Source organism: Lygodium microphyllum, chromosome 29 (assembly GCF_053477565.2).
Source record: "Lygodium microphyllum isolate KBCC chromosome 29, Lygodium_microphyllum_v1.1.10, whole genome shotgun sequence".
NCBI lineage: Eukaryota > Viridiplantae > Streptophyta > Polypodiopsida > Schizaeales > Lygodiaceae > Lygodium > Lygodium microphyllum.
In genome coordinates this window covers 119563718-119581989 of record NC_141163.1, presented here as the reverse complement: position 1 = coordinate 119581989, position 18272 = coordinate 119563718, and the positions used below count along the sequence as shown (strand labels likewise).

At 42.2% G+C, this 18272-nt stretch overlaps 1 protein-coding gene across 10 annotated transcripts in view; it reads left to right on the top strand.

Annotated features, from left to right (window-relative positions):
* The window catches only part of LOC148011081 (Nucleic acid-binding proteins superfamily), a 229967-nt gene that overhangs the window by 49193 nt on the left and 162502 nt on the right, over nucleotides 1-18272 (top strand). For all 10 annotated transcript variants that reach the window (XR_015689510.1, XR_015689514.1, XR_015689512.1 and 7 more), the window contains one exon: nucleotides 16557-16629. Coding sequence is in view for 4 of the 10 variants with exons in the window: in XM_087671737.1 (XP_087527863.1) it covers nucleotides 16557-16629 (73 nt within the window). In the remaining 6 variants the exon portion in view is untranslated. The remainder of the gene's footprint in view (nucleotides 1-16556; nucleotides 16630-18272) is intronic.

The window sequence follows — 18272 nt, the reverse complement described above, 5'->3', positions numbered from 1 at the left end:
GTGGTTTTCTACATTTTAGGATCCCTTAGAATATGACACACCCTCTTGCTCATACTTTTTGTTGTGGTCCTTGAGACATGAGAGTTTGAGGGTTAGTATTCCACCTTTGCATAGTGTATTTGTTGCATTGAGCATCGCACATATATTCAATATCCATTCTTCATTCATTATCTTCTTTAGTGTTCATTGTCTCTAAGTTGTCCTAACCCACGAAGTCAAGGGATGTGATGGTATCCCAGTGATGGAACCATGAAACTAGGCTTCCTCCTCAGAGATGGTGGCAATATAAGTACAACAAGATAATAAATTCCATTAATTGAAAAGCACACTTCAACACTTTATTCTTGGACAATGGACAGCCTATTGGCCTCAAAGTTGGTGTCCCCTGTGGTATTTCTTTATCTTCAATTGCAAATGGATGGAGTATAACTGAGATTCACTAATCTCCTCCACTAATCCAAGTGCTTCTTATTGTCATAAATGACCAGCAAGGCTTCAAACCAATTTGTCCCTTTGTTTGCTTGGGAATTGGCCTTCACCTTGCTCCTTGCAAAGCAAATTCCTCCCCAAATTTAATATTGGTTGGTTGTCCTCTTGAATCTCCTGGAACTACTTCAATTTCAATGGTTGGAATTGAAGTCATAAGTCCTCAATTCTAAGCCCGCATGCCGGGGCAGTTGTTAAACTCTAATTAGGGTTCATGGTAGAGGTTAACCAAAATATTCACCTTTGATGACTCAAATGTGAGATGGAAGGATCGAGGTGCAGACGGGATTCAGTAGATAGTGTGAGAGTGAGAGACAGAGTTGAAGCACGACACCCAAGAGAATAGATTGAATGAGTGTAACCAGAAAGTACAAAGTACAACCCTTAAACCTTAGGGTTGTAGGGGGTGTTCACACTCGACACACACTAAGTGCCCAAATGTGTGTAACATAAGCACACAAGTACATACGACAATAAGACCATAAGTCTGGGGGAAAAAAGCTCTTTTACCGAGAGTAAAAAGTGCCCCAGTGTCCTATTGATCACCGACACTCCCATATGAGCGTAGGCGTAAGTGAGGCGTGAGTCAAATACCCAACAAACCCCCCTGGAGTGAAGAGTGATCAAGAGTACAAGGATCATCCGCCACCAAAGGATATCAAATTTAAAGCATCGCGAAATGCTTCAAATTTGTCACGAGGAAGAGCTTTTGGTGAAGATGTTTGCCACATTACTGGTGGTAGGACAATAGACAAGGCTGATATTACCTGCATGTAGCCTCTCTCTGACAAAGTGATAATGAATCTCAATGTGTTTCGTGCGAGCATGAAACACTGGGTTCCGTGCCACTGCAATGGCACTCTGACTGTCAGTGAACAAAGGAGTAGGCTCAGTAACAGATACATCCAAATCAGCTAGCAAGCGTCTAAGCCATACGCATTCAATTGTGGTAGTGAAAGCTGCCTTGTATTCAGCTTCACATGACGATGTGGCAACAATGGATTGTTTCTTGCTAAGCCAAGAAATGCAAGAAGAGCCAAGAAAGAAACAATTGCCACTAGTGGAGTGACGTGTATCATAATCACCAGCCCAATCAGAATCACTGTAAGTATGTAACTAGAGTGGTCCCCCCTTGGCATAAAGCAACCCAAGAGAATGAGTACCCTGCAAGTAGCGAAAAACATGCTTGACAGCTTGCCAATGTGACATACGTGGCTGATGTATATACTTGCTCAAAGGTGAAATTGCAAATTGTATGTCCGGCCTAGTATTGCATAGATAGAAAAGACATCCAACTGCAGGAGCATATGTATGTATATCAAACAAATCACTGTCATCATGTAATGACAGTTTCAGTCTAGGTTCCATGGGAGTACAAACTGGCTTGCAATCGTGTAAGCCAAACTTCTCAAGAAGCTGCCCAATATACCTTGACTGTGATAGCCCAATACCTCGAGCATTATGTATGAACTGGATGCCCAAGTAGTAATGCAAAACTCCCAAGTCAGACATGTCAAAAGTTTGCTGCAAATTTTGTTTGAATGCTGAAATCTGATCAGCATGTGTTCCAGTGAGCAAAAGGTCATCAACATAAAGACATATAATCAGCATAGATCCCCCTTCTTTACATACGTAAAGGGTAGACTCAGATGAGCTGTTTAGAAACCCCTGACCAAGCAAGAAAGCATCTATTTTTGCATACCAAGCTCTAGGAGCTTGTTTCAAACCATATAGTGCCTTTTTGAGCTTGCATACCAAATGTTCTGAGCCTTCAATTGCAAAACCAATGGGCTGCTGTACATAAACTTCCTCCTGAAGTTCCCCATGTAAAAATGCAGTCTTGATATCTAGTTGATGCACTGTCCAACCATAATGTGCAGCCAAAGCAATCATAGACCTGATGGTCGTCATACGGGAAGTAGGAGCAAATGTCTCCTCATAATCAATGCCCTTTTTCTGTGCGTAGCCTTTAGCTACCAGCTGTGCCTTGTATTTATCAATGGATCCATCTGCTTTTCTTTTCAGTTTGTAGACCCATTTCGTTCCAATGGCTTTCTTCCCAAATGGCAAGGACACCAAATCCCAAGTTTGATTCTTAGTAATAGAATCTAATTCAGCTTGCATAGCTGCCATCCAATGCACACTGTGTTGTGCATCCTCATACCATTCAGACTCTTCATTATCAAAAGTACTTGCTGCCATAATAAACTCCATGGTATGTGCCGAATCATGCAAACGAGTTTGCCTTCTAGTACGACCAGCCATGGGTGCATCCAAAGGACTATCTTGCATAGTCTGCAAATACCATCTAGGTAGTTGTCTAGCATCCTGATGTGTGCAAGCTCTTGCTGAATTTCAGTTTCAGCATGATGCTGAATATTCCGATCAGCCAATGGCTGAATTTTTGCACTTTCCATAGGAGCAGCTGGCTGAACATTAGGTTCATTTTCTGAACCTCCAGCTGAATCACCAAAAGTAATGGGCAGCAGCCCTTCAAAAACATCACGGGCAGCCTGATATGTATCCAAACCGGTCAAGGATAATTCTGATTTTTCATCAAAAACAACATCCATGCTGACAAAAACCTTCTTTGTAACGGGATCATAGAGTCTGTAGCCTTTGCTCTCATTGCTATATCCCATAGAAATGCACTTAACAGCCTTGTTGTCCAATTTTTTTCTAAGTACCTGTGGAATATGGGCATAGGCAAGACACCCAAAGGTACGAAAGTGACCAACAGAAGGTTTACGGCTGTTCCAAGCCTCAAAAGGTGTGATGGTCTTCAAGGCTTTGGTAGGGCATTTGTTCAAAATATGGCAAGCACACATGACTGCTTCCATCCAAAAACTATGAGGCAAGCTCTTTGCCTTCAGCATATATCTGGCCATCTCCATGAGTGACCGATTCTTCCTTTCTGCTGTCCCATTCTGCTGTGGAGTATAAGCTGTAGTATACTGATGGACTATGCCCTTCTGCTGCAAAAAAGAATTCAGCATAGAGGACATGTATTCTCCCCCTCGGTCCGAACGGAGAGTCTTAATCTTGCATCCAAACTTCTGACTTATTTTTCAAACAGTAGACCCAGCAAAAACGTGTAAAGTCATCAATGAATGTCACAAAATAATAACAACCGCCCAATGACATGGTGTGCATAGACCCACAAACATCTGAATGCACCAACTGCAATCTGGTTGTTGCTCTGAAAGCAACATCACGAGGAAATGAGAACCGATGCATTTTTCCCAAAATGCATCCCTCGCATAAGTGCTCAGGAGGTCTCTCCAAGAGAGGTAAGCCATCCAGTATCTGAGTACGCTGCAAAACCATCAAGCTGCCAAAGTTTACATGTCCTAAACGAGCATGCCATAACTCCGCCTGTATCATAGCAGGAGTAAGAGTGGATATCAAGTATGCCGACTGATCTACTGAAAGAGCATCCAACTCATATAAACCATGACACAAAGATCTTGTCAAGACCAAAGTCATGCATTCTTTTTCTCTAACCATGCAACGGTCATCATCAAAGGTGACCTGCAAACCACAACGTGCCAAAGAAGAAATAGAAAGCAAATTCTTCTTGATTCCAGGCACAAACAAAGCATCCTGCAGGCGGAGAATAGAGCCATCAATGGCTGTGAGCTGAATCTCCCCAATACCACGAACAGGGTATGATGCATTATTGGCACACTGTACCGATTTTCCAACGGGAGGTGCACTAACTGAAGCAAACAAATCTCTGCGAGATGTAATATGTCTAGAAGCACCGCTGTCAAAGAACCAAGTGTCAGCATCCTCTATAGAGCTAAGTGCTCTATCGGCCCAAGAGATGTCATAATTGCAAGTCTAAAAACAATAGTCTTTGTCCACAACAAAGGACGCGGACCTCACTAGCAGTGGAAGGAGTAGTAGAAACAGACATTCCTGACTCCTTCTTCTCTTTGGCAATGCGCTTCCTGCACTTAGTGATATAGTGGCCGGGCTTTTTACAATAATGACATTTTCCTTTTTTTGCTTGCGTTTCCCCTTGTGTCTGATTCTGCGATATGCTCGAAGTGCCAGAACTCTGTGGAGCATTTTTCACTTTGCATTTTTTGCCTTTCTGTCTTGCCACAAAAGCTTGCTCAGAGACTATAGCATCCACACCACTATTTTTCCGTGTTTGCTCCTCCTCTAGAAGCAAACTAACCAGCTGAATAAAAGTGAGTGGGTGCTCAGCAATCCTCATGGTGAGGTTTAATGCAGTATGAAAAGACAAGTACGAAGGAGGTAAGAAATTCAAGGTGGTGGATATCAATTGTGCATCCGAAAAATACTCATCTACATTCATGAGCTGCTCCCTCAAGTCCTGAATCTTATTTAAGTGATCCTGCATAGAATCACCTTCATGCATCTTCAGAGTTTCCAACTCTTTCTTTAAGAAAGAGATCCGAGTCTCATTCTTTCCTGCAAACATATGCTCCAAAGTCAACCATGTATCTCGTGAAGAAGATGCCGAACGGATATGAGGTATGATGGACCGCTGAACTGCCAGAGCAATCAGCGACAAGGCCTGTGCATCACGTGTATCCCAAGCTTTTTGAGCTGCAGTTCTTGGAGGAAGTGGCTGAGGTGGAGCGGGCTGAGGTCCCTGTTGTCCACGTGCGCCATGGGGAGGAGGAGTAACGGGACCTACAACTCCCGGTCGAGTTTCCTCTCCACTGACATAATCCCATAAATTCTTGGCCACTAATACATTCTTCATCATGAATGACCAAAGCGAATAGTTGTTTCCGTCCAATCTGTCTTCCTTGGATACATACGTTAAGACATCACCTCCCTGATTTGCCATGATGACGAATTTCCAAAGACAAAATGAGCAATGTCAAAACAGTATGAACTGGAAACTTGCAAATTTCCAGAAATTGCAGCAAAAAGGTTTCTGCAATTAATGTGCAAGGGCGTACTCTGTCAGAAAACTGTCTTTTAATGCACGCTTCCCAAGGTGCAAACAGTGCACTGCAACACTGTTATATCAAAATCCCCAAAAATTTTTGCCAAAATTTTTGTCAAAACAGTCTTTCTGTGATTGTACCAGCAGTTCATATGCAACTGTCCCCAAAATACACAAAAGCCCCAAAATTTTTGATGATCCAGTCCAGAAATTTGCATCAAATTTATTTCACACTTGTGTTGTGCCTGCGGTCCTTGCTGCGTATGAACCTCCTCTGCCAGAAATTGATTCTGGACTAAAATTAAAAATTTTATTTTTAAAGAAAAATACACCTGACGTGGTCAGGGCGGACAAGTAGAGTGACAGGTTTGACGTGGACTCGTCAGACGGCGGGTAGGACAGTCGTGAGCTGACGTGGAGGCGTCAAATGGGCGGGCAGGACAGTCGCGAGTTGTGTGGCAGGTGGCTGGTCGTCGGGCGGGCGGAAGGATAGTCTGACGGAAGTCGTGTGGGCGAACAGTCGAGCCAGCTGGCGACAGTGCTAATGAACAGCACGCTGGCAGACATGGAGTGCACTGACAAATAGCGCGTTGGCAGACGTCGGCGCTTGCTGTTGACTTGACGCCTGACGAGACTGACGTGGCTTCTGCAGACGAGATTGACGTTGCGCTGGAGACAGGTTGCACGCCCCAAGTTAGCTGGAGACGTCTGCTCTGTAAGCTGGAGGCAGGAAGCGACGTCTGACGAACAGGAGTAGGCGGACGAGCTGCAGTTTGTTCTTGACAAGGATGAGGCGCTGTTGAACTGGTCGACTGGGCAGAGCTGGCGGGGGCTGCAGATAGCAGACAAAAGACTGCTCTGATACCAAATGTGAGATGGAAGGATCGAGGTGCAGCCGGGATTCAGTAGACAGTGTGAGAGTGAGAGACAGAGTTGAAGCACGACACCCAAGAGAATAGACTGAATGAGTGTAACCAGAAAGTACAAAGTACAACCCTTAAACCTTAGGATTGTAGGGGGTGTTCACACCCGATACACACTAAGTGCCCAAATGTGTGTAACATAAGCACACAAGTACATAGGACAATAAGACCATAAGTCTGGGGGAAAAAACCTCTCCTACCGAGAGTAAAAAGTGCCCCAGTGTCCTGCTAATCACCGACACTCCCATATGAGTGTAGGCGTAAGTGAGGCGTGAGTCAAATACCCAACATCAAATGGCTGGATTTTGTTGAGATAACTTGAGAGATGGTTGGAGGATGAGAAAGAATGCTGAAGAGAGAAAATTCAGACTTGCATCGTGAGAAAATGAAAGAAATTAGTTGTAGTCTTGCCTAGATAGCCATGAAAACTATCTCTACTTGTGGAACACCCCCCAATATGATGTTACCTAGCTAAAAACGGCCTTCATTAGACTCAATCTCGTTTTCGTGGGTTTTAGGTGATCTAGCTTTGCCACCTACACCCCCTTTGCGGAGGACATCTTAGCCGAGGATGCTTGACACTCTCTACATCTATTCGACACTTGTTTCTAGCCTTACCACTCAATCTATACCCTTCATTGCTGTGAATAGAGAGCTAGACCTCTTCTATTGCTGCGTTTGCTTCAGTGAGCTGTGGCCTTGCTATCCATGACCCTCAAGAGGTTGTGTTTGCTGCTCCCAACTGTCGCCCAGGTTGTTGCCACCCTCCTACTATTGAATTTCGCAGCCTCTTCTGTGGACTGGCAATCCGACACTCTTTGGAGAATGTATTTTGCATATTTCTAACTCTTTTATTTGTTCGGCATCGTTGTTTGCTGCGTTTGTTGTTGTTTAACATATGGAAGCTTCCTTGCTGCATTTTAGGATGCGTCAGGAGTACGGTAGACTCTCTAGCTCATTAGCACTGCCTTGGTCCTTGAGACACCAGATTTCGGGATACAATTTTCATTCCTCGAATAGTTTGTTTGGTGCATGAGCATAGTATTATATGTATTCATTCATTGAAATCTTCAATGTATTCATTGTCTCTGAGTTAACCTAACCTTAACTATGTTCTATTGAGTTTATGCTTTGTTGTATGCTTTCATTTATGTTTTTGTGTTAGGGTATTATTTGATAGTGGCAACATTAGTATGGGGAAGTTTTGCTAAGTGGAAGCCTTCCGAAACAATTTACAGTATTGCCCAACTTTACTAAATTAATTTTTAGTATATTAATTCTAAAAAACTAATTTAATAATTATTTATTTCTTAAAAGAAAACTTGACTGGTCAACAATTAATTTGGCTAGGCCAATTTGTCACCCAAGTGGCCTTGAGCAATCATTAGCTTGAAAATGGTTTTAATTTATTAATCAATGTCAATTTCCTAGTGTCACTATTGATACTAATGGCTAATTAAATGTTCTAGGCCAAGTTTTGACACCGGGTACCACCTAGTACATGCCAGGCATAACTTATTATAACTTTTGCCTTTGGCACCAAATGATAACTTTGGGTCTTGGGTTCCACATTGTGAAAAAATTAACTTGCATCTTACATGTGCAAGTCACATTTGCTCATTTGATTAACTTTTAATTAAATGCTAAGCAAAGCATTAAAATTTCACATCCTTGTGATATAATACTTCTCAACACATGCTTATTATAATGATTTTGATATTGGCGCATCACCTTCTTAAAATCACTTCCTACCCATATCACCCTCTACTTCACTCATTCCATCTTTTGTACCTCCATTCACTTATTCCCTTTTTCCTAATCACACCACACTAGGGGCTCCTATTCCCTTAAGCATAACTTTGATAGCTTCTATTCATGTCTCTTAATTAGTTTGTGGAATTGCAACTAAGCCAAGCATGCTTGAAAGCTCACGCTCCACGATATCCACCTAATGCATATTAAGCCCATAAATCTACTTAGGTGGCCATGCAATTTGCTTGAATGTTGATGCCTAGTGGGCCATCTTCCTTCTTTTAGGAAAATTCACTCGACATTGGTTGTCCATCTAGAGTGCCCAAAATGAGTACCTCAATGTCGGTTGTAGTATCTAGCTAATCACCTTCTAATCATAGTTGCCTGAAACAACATTTCAGGCTGTCCAAAAAGGAAACGAAATGACACAAAACGTTTTTGTCCGAAACATGTTTTGGGATAGGCGTTTCAAGAGAGGTAGAAAAAATCCTGTAGTATCAGGTTGTTTTGGTCATTTTGTCTCATTGTGTGCAGTTTGCACATGTTTTCCTTTATTCTCCACCCTCTTTTACTGCTGCTCATTCTTCTTAGCTGTTGCTGTTTGTTTTTCCCCTTGCAAATCTACTACTATCTATAGACTTAAACCCTAACTCCCTCATCCTTCCACTGCCTAATCCTTTTCCTTTTCTATCCACACTATTTAAAGTTATTTTCCCTTAGTTTTGTAGTCGTTTTCTCTCAAATTTGGAAAATGCGGCGTCAATCTTTAGATCATAGATGATAGTGGATATATCATGATTCATACTAGATGGATCTGAGAATCAAGGTCATGATCATTTTGGTAGTATATTCTCCACCATACTTTGTAGACTTATTGATCATGTTTAGGGATAATTAGCACTTGGATGATGTTGCATGTATTCATTTTTCGTATCACTTTTTAATAAGTACTCTCCTTTTTGAGTCTATATGACATAGATGAAAATACGGCTCTATGATTGTTCACTACTCACATCATCACTCATGGCATATTGTAGTCTTTTATTTTGAGTTCTAAATCCTAATCTTGAAAGTTTTTGAAACTCATTGATTGTGAATTTACAGACTTTGGTAGAATCATGTAGACTTGTCAAATCTCTTCTAATATTACATTTATACTCTATATTGTTAAGGAATTCAAGTATTTTGGTGTAAAGGTTCAAGTTACAAATGGTATTATACTTGGTCAAACAATGATGAAAAACACAATACTTGGCACTCAAGTTTGTGGAAGGTGGCAATTGGGAATGTGAGATTTTTTGCTGCATACAATTGAAATATTTTAGTGGTAGGTTGTTTAAGAACAAAGTAACTCGATCATCATCAGATTTTGAAGAGTCAATGGTGGTGAATTTCGGAAGTAACCGCTGATACTCCCCCAACTTAACTGACAAGTCCTCAGTGATTTGAACTCCTAGAGTACATCGTCAAGGTTAATACAACGAATCAAGAACCAAATAGTGGTCAATCAAATGTCTCCAATGCACAAATACAAGATCAAAGTGCTATGATTGTGAATGGAATTTGGACCTTAGACCTTGCATAAGCTCAACTATGGTTCTAGCATTACAACTCTTCTAGAAGTGTACTACCTTGAATAAAGACTGTCATGAGTCATATTACGGCATAGGCTTTCTGCCCTTAAACAAGATCCCACAAATCATGGAAATCCAACACATGCTACATGTGGTTATACCACATCATGTCATTCAACCCATTAGAATAGGTTTATCACTCTACCCATTCTTCACCATAGTGATAGAATGGAAGGAATGAGAATGGGATAAGTGGGTGGCAAAGCATTAGAAGCATAGTTGCCTGGAGTTTTCAAAATGGAGAAACAAAAACATGTTTCGAAGTCATGAAATGGAATTTCGGCCCGAGACCAAAACTGCAAAATGGAAAAACGGATTTTGTCTATTTCTAGGAATATTTTAATATTCATGCGGTGGTGGTTCACTCTTTTAATGCAAGGTAGAGCACCGTCAACGTGGGTAGAATTCAAGCAAATGGTTGCATTGAATTGGTTGACAAGTACCTTCAAGGTGGACATTATGATAGCTTGGAATAAGCTGGATGCTAAGGAATGCAAGAATTTGGAGCAATATAATAAGAAGGTTCAGGATGCATTGTTGTCTCTATCACTTCTTATCGGCCCTTATCCCTTCATGAGCATGTGGAAAAATATGTTTGTGGGTTGTCCAAAGGAATCAAGGATTTTTACATTAAATCCACTGTGTCTACCATGTCTTAGCTCATAGAGACTGTTGCTACAGCCGATGCGTTGCTGTGTGGAAAGGATTAGAGCTTCCTAGAGAGTGGGAAAAAAGTTGAAGAAAAAGTTATTTAAGGTTGAGAAAAGAGGCAGATCCGAAAATTAGCTTGTAAAGAGGCCAAAACAACAAACAAAGGGCTCGATAACATTGGCACAACGTAGGGAATTGATGGGTGCAAGTAAATATTTTATTTGTGAAGAGGAGGGTCACATTGCAAGGGACTATCCCAATTGGCAGCAAGCTAGAAAATGAGGGAGATGGTAAAGGAAAGAAGCCCAAAACATCAGTGGGATTAATGCCCGATGTTGTTATTGATTAGCCCAATGATGATGCTATTGAGTTGTGTAGGTCATGGGGCAAAATTAGGGATCAGCGCATGGATTGATTTTCTTTGATAATGGTGTATGAGTCAACTTCATTTTTGTAGACATGGCAACTTGTCTAGGTGTTAGAGGGGATGAGATGGGACCCATGGGGGGAGTTGGAATGACATGTAAAGGCTATTCAAAGCCCGCCACACCGCTCATTGGGAAGCTTCAATTGCATACACAAGGATATGTGGACATCGAAGAGTTCTTTATTGCTCTGCTTGAGGGTTGTGATGTATTGCTTGGTATGCCACGGTGTCATCGCATGCATATAGTGATTGATTTTGTGTAAAAAAGATCACTGTTCAGCATAAGGGAAAGACACTTACACTTGATATAAAGTTGAAAGGTGAATCTATCTCTGTTGTATCTACAGTTGCCATTTTTAAAGTGATGAAAAATCATGTTTCAGTGTACTTGATTTTTACTCAAGATAAAGATGATAGTGAGAATGTTAGGAACATGTCTAAGTTAGAGAAGGATCGCATGTCATTTGTTAAAATGTATGCTGATTGCTTCTCTCAGTTACTTCCAGGGAAACTACCGCCTAAAAGGCCAGAAGATCATGGCATAGATCTTATCCTTGGAAGTAGCCCACCTAATAAGCCGCCTTAGAGAATCCGTGCAGCCCAGCAGGAGGAGACTATGAGTCAGGTGAATGAGCTGTTAGAAAAAGAGTCGATTTATCCCTTCTTATCTCTTTTTTGTTCTGGAGTTCTTTTGGTGTAGAAAAAGGATGGTTCATGGTATATGTGCATTAATGATTGTGCTTTGAACAAAATCACAATAAAGAATCACTTTTTGATTTCTCGGATCGATGTTGTTATAGATAGATTGCAAGGGACAGTTATATTCAGCCGTATAGATTTGAAAAGCGGTTATCATCAGATATACATTAGAGTAGAAGATATACCTAAGACAGCTTTTAAGTCATCTTTTGGATTGTATGAGTTTTTTATTATACATTTTGGACTTACGAATACTTCTGCCACTTTTAATCGGATGATGGATCACATCTTTAGGTCACATAGAGGATTTGTGGGTGCTTTCTTTGATGACATGATTTTCTATTCAAAGAATAAAGCAGAGTATAGAAGACACTTGGACATTGTGTTCAATGAACTGCATGAGCATAGATTGGTTATTAATGGCAAGAATAGTGAATTCTTTTTGCATGAAATCCATTTTTTGAGACATATTGTATTTGTTAATGGTATTCGCATGGAATTTACAAAGCTTAAGGCAATACAATCATGGCCAGCTTTGAGAAATGTGCATGAGATCCACAGCTTCTTAGGTTTATATTCTTACTACGGCAAGTATGTACGTGGATTTGTCAAAATTGCATTTCCATTGCATGCTTTGCAAAAGAATGATGTGCTATTTATTTGGACAGCAGTGGAAATTTCAGCCTTTGAAAAGTTGAAGAAAAAGATGACCTTAGATCCTATGCTTGTGTTGCTTGATCTAAGGAAGTCATTTGTAGTTCAGTGTGATGCATGTGGTAATAACATTGGGACTATTATTGTGCAGGATGGCCGAGTTGTGGCTTATGGAGCTGAATTCTTCATGGTGTAGAAAATTATTTGCATGTCTATGAGAAAGAGCTCTTGGTTGTAATTCCATGTACTATCTTTGTGGAAATACTATTTGCTGGGGGCTGATTTGACAGTGCAGATAGACCATCAGACCTTGATGTACTTTTTGACATAGACAAAGTTATCAGAGAAACATACGAGATGCATAAATTTTCTCTCTATATTTTTTCATTTTCAGATTGTACATATTGATGGTAAAAAGAATGTTGTGGCCGATGTAGTGACATGTAAGCCACAAATATAAGCCGTCAGTATGGTTTATCACATTGAGTTGGATGCCATGAAAGAGCAATGTGTGACTGATTTGGACTTTGCTAATGTTTATGATTAGCTTTGCAATGGTCAGAGGCATGAACACTTTGTGCTAAGAGATGGATCTTTGATGATGTATGGATAATTGTGTGTCACAAAGCAGTTAAGGCCTAGAGTTATTATTGAATGCCATGCTCCTTTGTATGCATGACAGAGGTATTGATGTGATGATCAAGGTTGTGCTTGGAGCGTTTGCCGGTAGGCGGCAGTTCAGAACCCGGAGGCAACTCCTCCGTGCATGGCACCATATCCTCCGGCTCCTCTGCATCGGAATCAGGGCCAAGGGCTGCCACCGTCCGGTCGAGAAAATCCATATCCAGGCCAGCCATACTGCTGTCTTCGCGTTCACGCCCTCTCTCTCTCTCTCTCTTTCTCTCTCTGTGCAAGTCCCGCAGACTTGTCGGCCTCAGCCGTGGCCTATCGCGAGGGAGTGTAGATAGCGCGTGGGTCAGCGCGCAACCCTAACGGAGCAGATGCAAGAGGGCGAAACGCAGGGCCAACGGGCAGTGACAAAGGCCAGAACGCTGAGGAGAAAGGCTGGCAGGCGATGGCAGGGCTGAACCGTCAGCAACAGACGTGCTGCGAAGCAGGGATCAGGCGACAGTCCAGCGGGCCCAGGTCCGATGGCGACGGGAGGAGCTTTGACACGCAGAGCAGACGCGCGCTGACCAGGAGTAGAGCCCGCAGGTCAGATGGGCGACGGCAGGGCAGGGCACGCAGCCAACGGGCACTAGATGCTGTCGACGGCGACGGGTCTGCTGACGACGACGACGGGGCACAGGCGACAGGGCTGGAGGCGATGGCGACGGGGCACAGGCGACGCAAGAGGCGTTAGGCGGCAGACCGGCGATGACGAACAGGGCCGCAACGAGCAAGTCCCGCTGGCGTGACACGCGACAGGAGCAGGGACGATGGTGGGCGAGGGGCGACGGTCAACCAGTCGACGGCAGGGCAGGGCACGCAGGCGGCGTCATCGCATCGGTCTCTCCTCTCTCTCTCTCTCTCTCTCTCTCTCTCTTGCTCGACGCAACTGCCTCAGCTCTGCGCGCTGACGCAGAGCAGGATAGCGAGTCGTTTTGGCGTTGACAGGGCCGTCCGACAGGGCACGTAGGTCAAGGTGTAGGCAGGAGCACTGACCCGCAGGTCAAACGGGCAGCGGTAGGGATAGGCGCACAGGCGAGACTCCATCAATCCTCTCTCTCTCTCTCTCTCTCATCATCAAGCTTCCTTGTACGCACCATTTGCTTCCATCGATCTCCTTAAGGATGTGGAAAGAGAGATTGCACTCAATTATGGTGCGTGGAATCTCTATTTCGACTTGTCTTTGTGTCTCTTTGAGAAAAGAAAGAGGATCCAATACTTGGCTTGTTGCTTGGCCAAGTGTGGCTTGCCTCTTCGGTATAAGCGCCCTACTTGAATGGCTCCTTGTTGATGGGATAGAGGAGGCTCCTGCAATGGATCAAATGTAGATGGTAGGAGAGGGATCTTGTTCATGATCTGAGACCCCATGATCGGGAGACACCACCTCCTCGCTTGCCCTTGAAATGCCTTTGTGCCGCTTCAATGCGAAGTATTTTCAACAACATTCTTGGTGGACATCGTCCGGAATAGTGGGGCATAGTGTGGCCTCCCCTCCCAATTTGCATATGTGTATGTGGAGGCAGGTGACGAACGAGGTTTGGATCTTGGGGCAATACTTGCATTGCCACTTGCAAGTGTTGGATTTCTCCTTCACTCACTCAAAATAGGTAGAGTGCAAACGAAAGGCCTCATGACAAGGAGGTTTCATTGATGACGGGGTGTATGGAGAGAGAGAGAGAGAGAGAGAGAGAGAGAGAGAGAGAGGGAAAACTTGAGTAGAGGATGAAGATTCAAGGGTGGAGGGTGGAGTGATTGAGGGAGTAGAAAGGGTAGAGAGGTTGAGGAAGTAGCGATAGCTTGGGGGAGTAGAGAGCTTGAGATGGCAAGAGTGCTTGAGGGAGTAGAGAATGCTTGCAAGATGGAGAGGGGGGAGAGGGAGAGTGTTTAAGGGTTTAGAGTTGGTGAGGAAGGAGAACGGGAAAGGAGAGAATGAGAGTGAGAGAATGAGTGTATGTACTATGTACTATGGGCAATAGGTATGGGCCATGGCCCTTCATGGTTAATCCATGTCACATGGCCATATTCCATTGAATCTTGATGATTGTGGGGGGAGAGAGTGAGAAAGGGGAGGGGGGGGGGGAAAGAGAGATTGTGTCATGTCACATCAGCATGTGTGAGAGAGAAGGGGGAGGAGAGAGAGTGAATGATAGAGAGAATGTAATGGATATTTAGTGATAGAGCTGTTGGAGAGTGGCTGTTGCAGCTTGCAGAAAACGCGTAGGGAAACAGGCAGCAGATATGCAGGAAAACGGGCACACTTGATTGGGCGGATGCGCATCAGGGAAACCATCAGACGAGTCCGGACAGATTGTACTGGATGGTACAGTTGACTGGGTGGATGCACAGCAGGGAAGCCATCAGATGAGTCCGGATGGATGGTACGGATCAGACGGATCATTCCGTCCGTCGGACGTAGACAACCCTGATGCCGCCCATGCTTATTATTTACCTCTTTTGCCTTGGCCCAAACGTAATTTCCATAACCTTACGAGGCATATCTCTTTCATGGTATGGAAAAAAGATTTGATGCATGTTGATATTTCTTGGATTTCTTGGAACCATGTCTGTACTCCAAAGAGCATGTTTGAGGGGCTGTTTTGGAGGCTGAGATTCACATGGTTGCTCTCTGCTGGTTACTGTTTCAAGCCATGTGTGCAGGACATCAGCCCCGGGTCTTTGTTGCTCGCTTTTTTTTGGAAGACCGGGGAGTTGTGCATGGTTATACTAAAATTCAGGGTTTTTGGTGGCACATCCTCAAGAGTCAATAATGACTCCCTGCTCTCAATTTCATCTTCTATTCTATTGACCCATTTGGTGTGCTCATGGAAAACAGTCCTTCGGAAGGTGAATTGGTGTACATTCATTCATCAGCCATTGTAATTGGGTACTGTGATGATGTTTATATTGATCTGTTAAGCTTAGGGAGGTTGCTTTCAAGCATCATAACTTTTTAAGCAGTTATTTTGTAATGAATGCTGTATTGCATTGCATGATAAATCATATGTAGATTATAACTTGTTTGTATTTGTTTAGCACTTGGTCCAATGATCTCTACAGTAGTTTTGTGCTTTAAGTGAAACAAGCTGGCCAGAGTTGCTGCATACTTGTTTGGAAGTCCATGGTAAATATTCCTATGGAGTTTTGGCAGCTGTATTTGGTTTTTCCAAAAGTCTTTGGAATTTGCTAATTATACTTTCTATGGGTTTAACATGTGCTTTTACATGGCACATCACAATCTTATATGAATTCTTAGAATTTCAATGGAGTTTTATACTGAGTACTTTGACTCTTGCATGCAGTGTAAGGCTTTTTTTTGAACTTTGGAATTTTGCTGGAGTCTTTGAATTTCACCAAAATATTTGATACAATGTTGATGCTACAATATGTTTCAATAAACTGTTACCTCCAGAGGCAAGACATTTGCATTATGCACATAGCAAAAAAGTTTTGTTTGCTGTATCTGTGCTTATGCTAACTTTATTTGTTCAAGGGTGCTGGAACTTTGAAATGATAAACTCACTGAGCTTGACATTTGTGGTTTCTATATAATCTCTTTAGATTTGTAGTTTTGTCAATCTAAAGGCAGGATCTGAATTCAGAGTACGTTTATGACCTCTAGAGGATGGGAAATCTCTCACACTAAAATGATTATGTTTCTAGAAGACATGGCTGCTTGAGATCATGTTAGTATATGACGATATCAACGTTTAAAATCAATCATTTTTTTGCAGGAACTAGTAGTTATTTGCTTACACTTGGAGATGCATGGAGTGCCAATACTATAGACTTTTATGTGCATCGGAGGTACACCCACTTTGGTTATGTTTGCAGTTATAAGGTCTTCATACTGGGTGAGACAGTATTTTGTGCTTGATTGTTATGCTGCTTTTATAAGTTCATGATGTGATGCTCATTGTACCTAAAGTTCATACCCTCCAACTCCACCTACATACCACTGAAGAGTTTTGTGAAACTAGTGATTTATCAGCTAATCTTGGGAAGACAAAGACATGGTAGTTAGAACCGATCAACCAGAGGTCTACCCGTGTTCTACATATAAGCATGAAATCATTGAAATAGTCAGGTCATTCAAATATCAGGGTATTTATGTGCCAACAAGTCACAGATGGAGAACATGCATAGAACATTGATTGTGGCTGGATGGAGGTACAACATGCCTGAATCCAAATGCAATTCAAACAACATAAGAATTGGAGAATAATAGTGCTAACACATTACTTTGGGATAATTTGTCATGGGATACTTTGTCTGGAGGAGATCAATGAATAGAAAATTTCATTCTTAGGAAAAACAATAGTAAAATACAAAGCATAAAGAATCATGTGGAGAGTGGCTAAATACTTCACAAACATAAAAGTAGTGTGAAAAACCAATCTGGTTGGTTATGATGCCAGAAAAACAGTATCGCTAACACATTGTAGAAGGAAATAAGCTTGAATGATTTGTACTTTGTCATTGTAAAGATTTAATTGGTGATTTGCAACTCATATGAAGCTAAACACATTTCTAGGCTGAAGAGGAGAGTATTGAAGCAAGGCCATTGAGGTCTTGAGCTGTGGTGGAACACACATGGCTATTTATTGTCAACAATTTCCAAACCCCTATATTTGGTACAAAAAGTACAATACGATATGGTATGATAAAGTATGGTACTAAATGGTACCTTAAGATATTCTACGGTATGGCATCTATTTGTTTTTTACAAAATAAGATAGAAAATTGTTTGAATCTCAAATAATCTAATCCCGTGGGAGAATAATATTAGTGTAAGGAGCATTTAGCTCATCCTAAAGCGCAATTCGGATGGGAAAAGAAGTATCCATTAAGTTGGTATCTTATAGTACTAATACGTAAGGTACAGTACCTAAAAGTGCGGTATAGTATGAACCCTTTCGTATAGTGCAACTATGAAACCGTGCAACCAAACCCACCCATCCACACACCCCATCCTCTCCATTTCATGCCCTCTTTTTTTTTTTTTCCGTGAATGAGTGTATATTAATATTGGAATATTTACATCTGGCCTTTAGGCCAATCAAACATAAAGGATACATCAGATCATCAAGTCAGCAAAGAAAAAACACATGGATAGAAGTCTCACATTTTTTACATCAGACCACCAAGTTAGCAAAGAAAAAACACACGGATACAACTAAAAGTCTATCACAACTCTAACTCTGAAATGTCACTTAGAAAGGACAACTGGAGTGGAGCGAACAAGATCCAGCCAGGGAGCAGCAATGTCAGGAAGAGCCAGATCAGCTGAGACCAAAGAGGAGATCTGTCATACTACTAGACCATGAACACGGGCCACATGACCATGGATGCCCGATACTATATAAAAAATGAAGGCATTCCGAGTACGCCAAATATGTCATAGAGCTATCCATCTAAGGAAATGGAAAAGGTAAGAATAGTTTGAATGC